The 12,337-nt window shown below is 39.5% G+C and overlaps 1 protein-coding gene across 7 annotated transcripts in view; it reads right to left on the bottom strand.

Annotated features, from left to right (window-relative positions):
- The window catches only part of PRKN (parkin RBR E3 ubiquitin protein ligase), a 1,334,302-nt gene that overhangs the window by 781,387 nt on the left and 540,578 nt on the right, over window positions 1-12,337 (bottom strand). For 6 of the 7 annotated variants that reach the window (XM_028494771.2, XM_028494769.2, XM_028494768.1 and 3 more), the window contains one exon: window positions 11,898-12,019. In XM_028494771.2, coding sequence (XP_028350572.1) covers window positions 11,898-12,019 — 122 coding nt within the window. The remainder of the gene's footprint in view (window positions 1-11,897; window positions 12,020-12,337) is intronic. The other variant, XM_028494770.1, reaches the window with a different exon arrangement.

Genomic DNA, 12,337 nt, shown 5'->3' with positions numbered 1-12,337 from the left:
GTATTTTATTCTTTTTGTTGTAATGGTAAATGGGAGTGTTTCCTTAATTTCTCTTTCAGATTTCTCATCATTAGTGTACAGGAATGCAAGAGATTCCTGGGTATTAATTTTGTATCCTGCTACTTTACCAAATTCATTGATTAGCTCTAGTAGTTTTCTGGTAGCATCTTTAGGATTCTGTATGTGTAGTGTCATGTCATCTGCAAACAGTGACAGTTTTACTTCTTCTTCTCTGATTTGGATTCCTTTTATTTCTTTTTCCTCTCTGATTGCTGTGGCTAAAACTTCCAAAACTATGTTGAATAATAGTGGTGAGAGTGGGCAACCTTGTCTTGTTCCTGATCTTAGGGGAAATGGTTTCAGTTGTTCACCATTGAGAACGATGTTGTACCAAGTAAAGGTTTTTAACTCTCTGCTAAGAGAGAGGTGATGTAGCAGAATGAGAAAATCCTCAGATTGTTTCCATACCATATGGGTTCAAGCTATAGCCCCCCCTCATACTATCTCTTTGGTAATTCTCTTTTTCTCTGATGTTTGTAGGGTTTTCCCAGGTATAAACAGTGATAGTAATACCTACTTTTCCCAATTAACATGGTTGTCTTATAAATCAACATGATGCATATGGAAATACTTTTTAAACTGTTAAAGGCTCTACAGATTCAGCTTATGTAATAGGGCAGTACATCAGAGGTTTCACCCGGAGCACCAGATACAATAGAGGTGGTAAACCAAGAGAGGTGTTGATTCCATACACAGATTTATGAATCTAAAAACCAGAGATAGAAGTTTTAAAATAAACTTTATAATTTTGGAGAAATTTTAGGCTCGCTGCAAAACTGAGTGGAAAGTACAAAGTTTCCATACACCTCTGAGCAACACACGACACAGTTTTCGAAATTTGTCACCTACATTGTATATGTAAAGATTGGTGTGTTGGAGACTGGGTGGAGATCATTTGTGAAGATGATTTCTGTGTTGAAATTTGCATTGCATCAACCTCCCAACACAACGGGACACCCCCTTCATCTTAAATCAAGAAAAGAAGGGCTTCAGTGGAATGACCCAGAGAGCTTGATACGGCTCTTCTACAGTTAGGGGGAGACAGTGAGTCTGGGTCTGAGTCCCACCTGGTAAATCTAGAGGACTAGTTCCTTGTTGATACAGTTACGTTGGAGTCAGCCTGTGATCCCAAATTTTGTAAAAGCAAAACATGTGTAGGTGTTCCCCTTGGAAAAAGAGAACGAGCCTCACTAATATCATTTTACATTCTTCCCAGCAAGACCTCCTGGAAGGCTTAAGATATTCAAACAGAGAAAACCTGGTAAACAACCAATGAGAAACCAGGAGCTGAGGGAGGAATCATAGCTGGAGGAGATGCATCAGCACATCACTGCAGGTGAAGCTGAAATTCCCCTTGGGGGCCTCTACACAACTGTACAGGAGCCAGTGAGATAGAGTCTGCTTTCACACTTGCCAGCTGCTGATAGCTCAAATCTACCCCAGGACAGTTATCAGTCAAGTGAGAACTTTCCCCATCTATTTTCCTTAGCTCTCTCATCTGAATTCAACACTGAGACATAGAAACCAAAGGGAGCAAAATGGTAACTTTTTGCTAGAAAGGGTGAAAAGCTCAGGATGGGAAAAAAAAGAAGGAGGCCCCCTCCCACTCCCCCTCCAGCAAGGGCCCCTCCTAGCACAGGCCCTAGCAGGAGTGCAGAGAAAGTTTTTGGTCTGTTTGATTGATTGTTTTTCATGAGACTGGATACGTATTTGCTGAATTGAAACTGAGTTTGAAACTTAAAGTTATTCATTTGGCCCTGGTAGAAACTGTCACCTACTAGGCGGCTATGGCAGTGCCTTCAGCAAAAGACACAAAAGCATCAACAGCAAAAGGAAGTACTGGTGCTCAGATACAGCTTGATGGGTTGCGCAGCTTAAGTTGCAAAAGGCTTGTACGGGAACTGCCTGGGGCTGCTTTATGACAACTACCACCGGGCATCAAGGCTCAAGTGCTCAACAAGCCCCATCATGAACGATGCTGTATTCTCAGCTCCTGACCCGTGGCTACCACACCTGCTCTCTCTCAATTGTCGTTTCTGACCACACCTCTGGACTCTCCAAGCTTAACACCATCACTGTTCCATGAAGAAGTACCTATTCGCATTCCCCCTTTTACCTTTCTACAGCTCAGGCTTCTTCTCGAGAATATTTTGAATCAGTCTTAGCCTGTCCACACAAGTCCTATCCAAGTTCAAACAGTAGTTGCTGGTCTTGCTTCCCAATACATCCCGATTCTAATAATGATTTTTCTTTCATACTCTTGCTCTACCACTTGTGACTCTGAAGCTGTTCGCAGAAAAGTGAATTTCATTGAGGCAAGGAGATACTTTCTGCCTTTCTTACATGTGAAAGCCATGAATTTAGTAGAGAAAGGAAGACCTAGGAAGTGAATCATTTTAACTGCTTTAAACATATGAAGGGCTGACAGATGGAAGATTCCTAGGATTTTGTTTTATTTTCAGTGAGCAGAGCTACAATTTATGGGTGAAGACAGATTTTAGGTCAAATAACTCTCTTCAATTAAAGTGCCATACGATGAAGAGAGTTAGCTAACTGGAAAAGCAATTGTTCCTCCATTACTAAAGGTCGTCTAGCAGAAGACAGATGACCAAACACCAAGTATATATTATAAGAGAAAGTTTTTTTATCAGGAGGGAATTTAGATTGGATGACTACAAAGTTCACTCCTACTCTAAGATTACAGATAGGTTAAGGAAAACAGTGACTATGATGCCATTTGTTCAGTTATTCATTTAGTCCACCGCACAGGTATAAACATGTCCTACGCATCAGGCACTATGCTAAAGCACAAAGGTGGAAAAGGTATAGTCCCTGCCTTGAGGCACTGAGTCTAGAAATGGAGTAGAGTAAAGGGCACCCAGTTAACAGAGTCCTTTATTTTTTTGGTCACACTCCATTCACTTTTGTGGTCACACACATATACCATCTTTACTATGTCTGTTTACTCAAAGCTTACATCTTAACTTTATGGCAACATTACACAATTTACAGATTACATCACATTTGTTTACACTGACCTTCTACACAAACTACTTTAAATAGGATATCCTATTCAGTAAGAAAGAGAAAAAACACGGTTTTTCACCTGCTTTTAACAGAATATGATGGAAAAAGCTCATCTGTCCATGAGATGATAATGCCAGCTTTAAACGATGGCTGTATCTGATTATTTTAACTGGAGGTGATTTCCCAGGCAGTAGGGCAGTGGATGTTTATTCGGATGGCTTTCTAAATTAATATGAAATTCCCAAAGCACAACTGAAGATTTAAAGAAAATTCTGGGTCATTTTGACACTAGATAGAAATACAGTTCATGAAACTAGTCAGGAGAACCCTTAGTTTACTCATACTAACAAGTGACTGCAGGGTTATGACGGGGCTCAGAGAGGCAAGCGGCCCTTGCGGGACTCAAGCCGAGGACTCAAACTTCGTTAGTATTATGCCTCCGAGAAGCCAGTAGAGCCAACTCGTCACTGAAAACCTGTCATAATCCACGACAGCCTCCTCTGTAATTTCATGATTTCCTATTTTCCAGGTGTACCGATGCTCTTCTGTTTTCTCCTCACTAAAGGAAAAACACCTGTGTTTCACTGTTTGTCCATTTCCCAAATCTCCATTCCCACTTTAAGAAATGTAGTCTAATAAATTTGGTTCTTTTCGGGAAAAGGCTGCAGACTAAGGCTCTACTCTCTCTCCATAGTAGTAAGAAAACAAATGTAACTTAATATGGATGTTTCAGTTAGAACGTAACTCTGGTTCCCCAGATTTAATTCTCAGTTTGGCTCCTTTCTCACTGTGGACCCAAGTGAAGTCAATTAACCTCTCCAGTTCTCAACTGGCTTCAATGATACATTTATGCAGGTAGCTTGCTATTCCCAGATGGAAGATGGCATGCCTGCGTAAGTACCAAGGCTTCTGTAAAATAACTGAAAAAACATAGCACAGTCCTGATCTGCACTATCTTGCCTAATTCTGTAGGTCTCTCCACGCGACTCTTCTGCCCCTCACATTTTATTAGCGCTAGATAATATGCTCATTCTTTATGAAGCACTGACAAAGGATCTACTGTAGAGTAAGACAGAGCTACTAAATTCTGTTTATCTTTCCCCAATGAGGTTTTTAAGTCATTTTCTTCTTAAGCAAAGAACAAATAAATTAACCCACTGCCCTAAAGATCTTTTTTTTTCTTACCACAATTCTTGATAACGCTTCTAAGTGGTCAAATGGATAATATATCAATTTCATTCTGTAGAAAACCAGGGAGATCCATTTATGTGTAGAAACAACCACTGAAACAACAGTGGCATTTCACACACAAAAACAAGCTCAAGGCTGGCCAAATCCCTTGTGTAGCCATAGTGATACAAATAGCGTATATAATAGTAAAATTTAGACTTAGTAAAGAAATTGATGAGTCCATGAAAGTGATCTAAAATAATTATGTGTTTACAAATACGGCAGCCATTAGTCATTTGCCCATCCAATGCCCATCTCATCTTCTCTCCTTATTTGCAGAACTACGATTTTGATTGGAGAAGCAAGGGACCAAAACCCTCGGATAAACTGGCCTAAGCCAATTATGGCTATCCTGTTTGCCTTTGGGAAACACTTGCTTTTCAAGCTTCCTTTGTAATTATTAGCGGGCCTATGACCAAGTTATAAACAATGTGATGTAAGGGGAAGACTGAAAAGAGGCTTCTAAAAATTATCAATATTATTATTTCCTTCTACAAATAAACGTGACAGGCATGGCTGTATCCCGTTGTCCTGTCCTGCCTGCAGACTCAATACCACGCTACCTGGTTCTGTGACATGAAGGATGGTGGATAGTAAAGGTACAAACAACCCAGTCAATGCTTAAGACAACACTTAAGTCCTTATGGAGTAAGTCGCTGATGAAAGAGTGTTCTATCACTGCCGGTGAACAGAATTGTTAACCAATAAACAAAGCAACCCTGTTCTAAAACATGATACATTTAACTACAACTTAAAATGAAATAATAAAGTATACAATAAACTTGCTTTAAAAAATCGTATCTTTTCCTTTATGTTTTATAAATGTATTTAGGCTGTGATTTTTGTCAAATGTCCTTTGTAGTCCCAATAAATACTTCTCTTGCAATTGTTTTAACGCTATCATTCTGAACAATGAATAAAATTCTATGTAGCACAACCAAATTCCAATTAAATAGATTAATGACCACATGTCAGTATCGACTGACAGACTTTGGAAAACTTTATCGTATTTTCCATATGAAGTAAATAACAATATGTACCTCATTGCCATAACAATACATATATATGAAACCAGAACACAACAATTAAATGGGATATTTAGGTAAAGTGCTGAGTTTAGATCTTGGTTTCTGGTAAACATTCAATAATAGCTATTAATAATACTCATTCCTCATGATGTATAAAAATATATATATATTTATATACACACACATACCTCTACACACAATAAACCAAAGTACTTTGGGAATAAGGAAATAAAGAATTCAACACACTTTTTAAAATATATACGCACACATTTCAGGATGGCAATGATTTAAACTTCCTGCCCACAGTTTTGAGCTTTTCACACTCGCATCATAGGTCAGGAGTAAGGCTGGACATCAAAGGACAAGCGGTGAGACACTGCAGCACGACCAGGGTACATGCCTGGTAAGTGCCCACCTTTCCAGGGACTTCTGATGCTACTGGGTGTTCTAAAAATATGCTCTGGGGATATGCATCTGCAAGATTATTTTCTTTTTCCTCTTTCTTAAAGATTTGTAAAGTAAAATCATCATTTAAAAAAAGTCAGCTACTAATATAGTATAGAGAGTCACCAAGAAAGAAGCAGTGAAAGGCTGCCGCCACTGGAGTCCAACTGAAGATTATTAGCCTGATTGAAATGTCAATGTGTTACCAACACTGACCAACATTTATGCAGTCTTCAATTTATTGAAATCACTCCAACTAATAACACATGACCAAAGAAAATTTTAGTTCTGAAATATTAAGCATATGATAAAGGTTCTCAATGTAGGAATTTCTACAGTTGAAATAGCATAACAGTGAACACTGAACATAACATAGTGACTAGCTGTTGGCTAAAGTTGCCTGCAGCTCAGCTGGATAGCATTTTACTTATTTCATACACAGTTTTATATGTATATATAGCGTTTTATCTATTTCAATAGACAACTTTATATTTTTTCAATTTTTGTTTGTAAACTCTTTATTAAAAGTTTATATCATTGTAATATAGCAAAAATGAACAGTTTTCCAATCCACAAGAACATATTTATTATTTTTGTTTGTTTGTTTTTCTAATGAGAAGTCCCTTTGGTTTGCTGATAACTGTCTATAGTTCTTCAGGAACAAACACTTCCGTCCATGATTGTGACTCGAATGACTGCTGGCTGATTACTCTCACTCAAGGATGTTGGCAATACGCCTCAGAGGCCCCCAGTTATTTCCAGAACCCCCAGGTGAGTGTTCCCCACATGTGACCACGACCGAGTTTGCCAGCTCCGGCTGTTCTCTTTGACATTCTTGCTGTTCATCTCTTCCTCCAGCTGCTGCTTGCCTACGCAGCTTGACCAAGCGCCAACTGAGGGGCCTCCCTGGGGCCAGCACCAATAATCATTACACAGATGTCCGGCGAAGAGGGAGGGGCACAGCCAGATAAAGAAGGGGATGCCAATTTGAATCTCAGATTTAAAAAATTAATATAGTTATGTTCCATGCAATGTTTGGGACATACTTATACATAAACAAAATATTCATTGGCTATCTGAAATCAAATTTAGGTGAACACCCTGTATATTTGTGTGCTAATCTGGCAGTCCTACCCAGCATCTTCCTGGTGCCAGAATGATGCTGGGCTCCATTCTCGTCCCCAGGCCTGCCTGGCTCTGGCTTTTGCCCTGATTCTCACACAGACTCTGATGAAAAACCTCTTTTGTCCACTCTTTGCTCTCACTCTCCCCTGAACCATGGGGCTCAAGCCAAGTCCAAGGAGCCATTCTGTCCATTCTCCTTTTCTCTCATCTACGGTTTTATTACATACGTGACTCTATTACGTGCGTAAGAATAGGTTTTGATATTAAGGGAAGTAAGTAGACTCCTGGTCAACAATTAATCTCTAACAAATATTAAGTTTAGGAACAGTTATACATTTAGAGTATATTTCTTAATAAATTTCCTCACATAAATTGTTCCTAATCTATAAACCAATTTTAAATAAAATCCATCATGTCAGGCATTTGTACAACTTACTCTATTTATTTCACCATTTCTCATCAGAAACCTTTTAGCTTTAATGCTATTCCACGGCAGAGTATCTTATTAGAGTAGCAAAGATAAAGTTCTTTTTGAGATAAAGTAATTACAGTGATTGTAGGGAAAAAAAAATCATCCACGGTTCATGGCTGCAGTCATCTCCTGGCTTCTGATGCATTTTAAGACTAATAAGCTGGGTGCAAACAAAAAGATGTGAATAGCGGATAACTCAGGTTCCCTAGAGTTTGTGCTGGAGGGATTAACAATTTGTAACTTAATCAGAACTGAAGTGCCCTAGAGGTGTAAGTTTGCAATGTGAGTTCAGCAGTTGCTACAATGTGTTTTTGGCAGAAATTCAAAAGTTTTCTTCACTTGAAGAAATGACAATAAGAGCTAATGGTTTCTAGGTGTTTATGATGTGCCAGGCACTGTTCTAAATACTTTAATGAGTTAAGTCATCTAACCCTCACAACTTTAATGAAATTTTTACTTCCAACTGATGACAAGGAAACTGAGACATAAAGAAGTTAAGCAACTTGCCCCAAGTCACACAGCCAGTAAGTGACAGAACCAGAATTCAAATCCAGAACATCTGATGGACAAAAGGACCACAGAGGCCATTCTCTCCAGGTCTTTGTTCCCAGGCAATTCCGAGCCCCATACAGTATTCCAAGGCAGAACACTATGTTCTGTGTGTTCTCGCATCTCACTTCTACATCCTTTCTATCTTGTAAGTATTTTTAGAGTCAATAAATGATTTTACTCATAAACATCCTTAGCATATTTTAAGCCTGTTTCCTTTTAGAAAAAGCAGTTTCTTCCTATCACAGAAGCTTTGTTTTCCACAGGAGGTACAGCCCATCTGGACTGCGGGCAACGGCTGGAGCGTGATGGGAGAGGGACAGGACATCTCCTCCGGCGTAGGAGAGACGCCGCTGGGACTCAGAGAGCGGAAGCCTGCAGGGCGCGGGGCGAGGACCCTCTTGAGGTGATTGCCTGGGTCAGGAGCCTCATCACCGACATCACATCTACCTATAGCTTCACCAGCCCAGGCAAATGTTTTAACAGGTCACACAGTCTCTGGTAGTCTTGTGTTTATATACATTGGTGCTGGGAAATCTCTGAGAGCCCGAGCTAAGAGCTCTCTTCCTTTACCAGAGGGCTCCTCTCCACCCCACACACTTGTCATTTAACAACAGGACATCCAGTAGGAGGAACCATGCCTACTGACAGTCTAACCTTGAGTCTGGCAGGACTCCAGGACAGAGGGAGAGGGAGAAGAATCTTTAAATCTCTCAGTGCTGTTTCTTTTTCCAATGTGAATTCCTTCTTTAATGTCTAGTTATTCTAAAAACAGTGTATAGTCTACACATCTTGGAAAACCTTATTTTTTCTGCCCACTTTTCTGAATTAAAGAAAAAAAGGCTCTGAGCATATTATTTACACATCATTTGATTTTCCACACGAATGAGGGAAACAGTGATGACAAAGGTTATTCAAAATCATTCATTTTATTATTCAAGAAGACAACCAGAAATGTATACGCATGGATAAAGCCACCTCCCTCTGTGGTCAAGCCCGTGTCATTTCTGTGTGGACCTACGTGGACCATCTTTGAATAGGCAATTGAAAACTGGCTGCCTGCCATGTTTTTCCAATCAGTTGTTGTTCGATGTTTTCCAGCGAGTGTTCATTTTTCTAAAGGCTATTTCAGTTAATGGAAACCCTGGTCAAGGTCACCATGAATTAAAGAAGATCATTTGACTTGGAGACAGAAGAAGACCTGGTGTTTGCTGTAAGCTAATTCTCAACTTACTCTCAACGTCAGGCCAAAACTTCAGACCTCAGTTTCCCCATCCTTAACACTGTGACAGAAATGGCTGTCCTTCTTTCTTGCCAATTTATTACCAGTTTCACATTAAATATGAAACATTTCGACAATTCAACCTTAGAGCATCACGCATGAGAGGCGGCTCATTCTCTCGCATGTAAAACTTAAACAGTGTTGAGGAAATGTTGGAATTATGAATAAATCCCCAACAACAGCAAAGAATAATTAGGAGGTTACTATTAAGACTCATGAAGGGCACGGGGCTTATTGCAGACAGATTTCTTCTAACCAGAAAAAATAAAATTATGATTTAAAAAAATAAACCAGGTGGCCAAGTAGGTTTCGAGTTTCCTCATTGAGTATAAAAAGCTCCTTGCAGAAGCTCAGGTAAACCACAGTCTGTTCCCTATAACTAGTCAGCTACGCATGATCCTATTTCTTTTTTCTTTTTTTTTCCTGACCGGAGGAAATTGTGTACGTTGTAGACCTTTACAAATTTTAAGCAAATGAAGGCTAACAGTTTTCTATTCTCTGCTTAGAAACCCTTCCCCTTAGCAAAGTCCCGCACCTGCTCCGTCGTTTCTAAGACTAAACTTGCAGACCAACTGCCAGTGTGATTAGTCAGCTGCTCACAGAGATATTGTTTGAAGTTATTACTGAGTGTGTATCTTTTGTTATTAATAAAAAAACGAAATGCCTGGTCTATTTATTTGTTGGGTACCAGTTATGCTACATCTAGTAACTGTACTGAAACTCTGGATTAAATAAATAATCTTCAAATCATCTTTGATTCTATTTTCTTAATCCTTAAGGGTATTTTTTCTAAGAGCATTTTTGAATGGTATTTTAAATACAAGGAAAGTAGTTGAATAAGAGAACATTTATTAGAAGATTTGTATAGCAAGCAATCTATCCTAAAAAAGGGCCAGGGCTTTGAAGAAATACAGAAAAGACTTTTCACTTCCAGCACCAACATTTGTTAACCATGTAACTTTGAACTCATTACTTAACTTTGCGGAGTCTCTTTATTAAAAGCATTGGATAATGATATCTGCTTTTCAGGTCTGTGGTGAGAATTAGAGAAAAATACAAGTACCAGAATATAAATGTAAGGAAGGAAGTCAGTAAATTGTGGCAAAACAATCATACTTACTATGATTAATATGATTATAAAATGCCAAATAGAATTTCTAAAGTTTGTGGATCTACTGAATCAATGTGTGAAAGTTCAAATGCAGATGCCATCCGCTACAGGCAACTCACCACGTGAGGTGTTGGAAATAAGACAGGGACCCAAACCGACAAGTTATCTGATCTTATGAGGCTTACAGACTCTTGGAATATAGACAGATAGACAATTGCATAGAATGTAGGACAGAAGTTTAATGATATCTGAATTACATTTTTGAGTAATTCCGCCATTTCCCCAGGCTTGAGTCAGAGATCCACGCTTTCCCCTTGACTCGGTACATCCTTCAGGTTCTTTCACAATGCTCCCTTACATCCAGTAAGGGTGATTAATTAATTAATAGGTGATTAATTAACCTCTTTGCCTTCGATCTGTCACCAGCCTCAATCCCAGTGACAAACTGTTACAGCACCAAGAAATAGCCTTAAAACATCATTTTATGCATGGTCTTTGTTTGTGACGCTTTGCCTTTGTTCCCGTTGCCTGCAGAATAAAATCGAAATGCTCTAGCCGGCACTGGGGTCCGATGTGCTCATGGGGGTGCTGCTCTACACTTCAACCCCTAATCACCTGTAAAAGTCTTTGTCCTTCTGTGCCTCCTGGGCTGTGCTCTCAGCACTGAGCTGACCAGAATGCCCTCTGCCCCCCTACACACATTGGCATCCACATCACATTCAGCCAAATCCTACACAGCTATCACGCCAAAGCCATGAACTACTGTGCCTATGTTTTATATCAGGGGCCAGTTGGCAAACCTTTTCTCTAAAGGGCCAGAGAGTAAACATGTCCGGTGTTGTAGGCCATCCAGTCAACTCTGATCTAGGGCACAAGAAAGGTACAGACAACGTGCACAGATGTGGGCGGGGCTGTGTTCTGACAGAACTCTATCACGACACTGGAATGTAAATTTCATGGCCTGTTCACACGTCACACAATACTACTCTTCTGACGTTTCCCAACCACTTAAAAATATAAAAACCATTCTCAGGTTGTGGACTGCACAAAACAAGCAGAGGCTGCAACACATCGTGCTTTCCAACCCTGTTTTATATGCATACTGGTCCTTGATCCACAACTTTCCTTTTCATTTTTTAAATTGAGGGTCACTTACCTCAAGTGCACCAACCTTAAACGAAGAGTCCAAAAAATTTTGACATATGCGTACAACCATGTTCCTATCACACAGCTTGAGATATGAAACATTTCCAGGATCTTAGAAGGATCCTTCTTGGCTGCTTCTAAAAGACAACCCCAACCTCCCCCAACCTCTTTTTGATATAAAATCAGCCTCTATATTCCCTTTCCATAGGCCTGGATTAAAGAAATGGGGACAATGGCCATGTAGTACCTAACATTTACAGAGCAGTATATTTTTAAATGAAACTTCAGATACCATTAACCATTACAACCACATAGAAGTCAATTTTTCAGTAACGGGTGATATCTGATTAGAAACCCCGAAAGGCAACTCTGGAAATACACATTCATTTTTCAGGGCAGCCTGCTCACGCCACATCTCCTTACCTGGGCCAAGGTGAGCGTCGCTTGTTGGCAGGTGCTGCATCGCACCCTGAGCTTTCCTGGCTGCACTCCTTGACAGGGGCCTTTACAGTAGACATAAAAGCTGTTGTAGGTTGGTCTACCTGCTGGGAAAAAAAGAAAGCAGAGGAAGTAGCCAATCAATGCTGAATCCAAATTTAGACAAATATTAAAACTAACTCCTCAGGAACATTTTGAAAGATTACTGGGATAAATATTATCATGAAGATACAACAATTTAATTTATTAGGTTGGCCAAAAAGTGCCTTAGATTTTTAAGTAAAAATAAAAGACACATTTTTCATTTTCACCAAGAACTTTATTGAACAACGTATTCACCCTTTTGTTCCACTACCTTCTGCCATTTTTCAGGCAACTTCATAATTCCAACTTCCCAAAACTTTTTATCTTTTTGAGCAAAGAAC

Source organism: Physeter macrocephalus, chromosome 10 (assembly GCF_002837175.3).
Source record: "Physeter macrocephalus isolate SW-GA chromosome 10, ASM283717v5, whole genome shotgun sequence".
In the NCBI taxonomy this organism is placed as follows: Eukaryota; Metazoa; Chordata; class Mammalia; order Artiodactyla; family Physeteridae; genus Physeter; species Physeter macrocephalus.
This window is presented reverse-complemented; position numbering and strand designations above follow the sequence as displayed.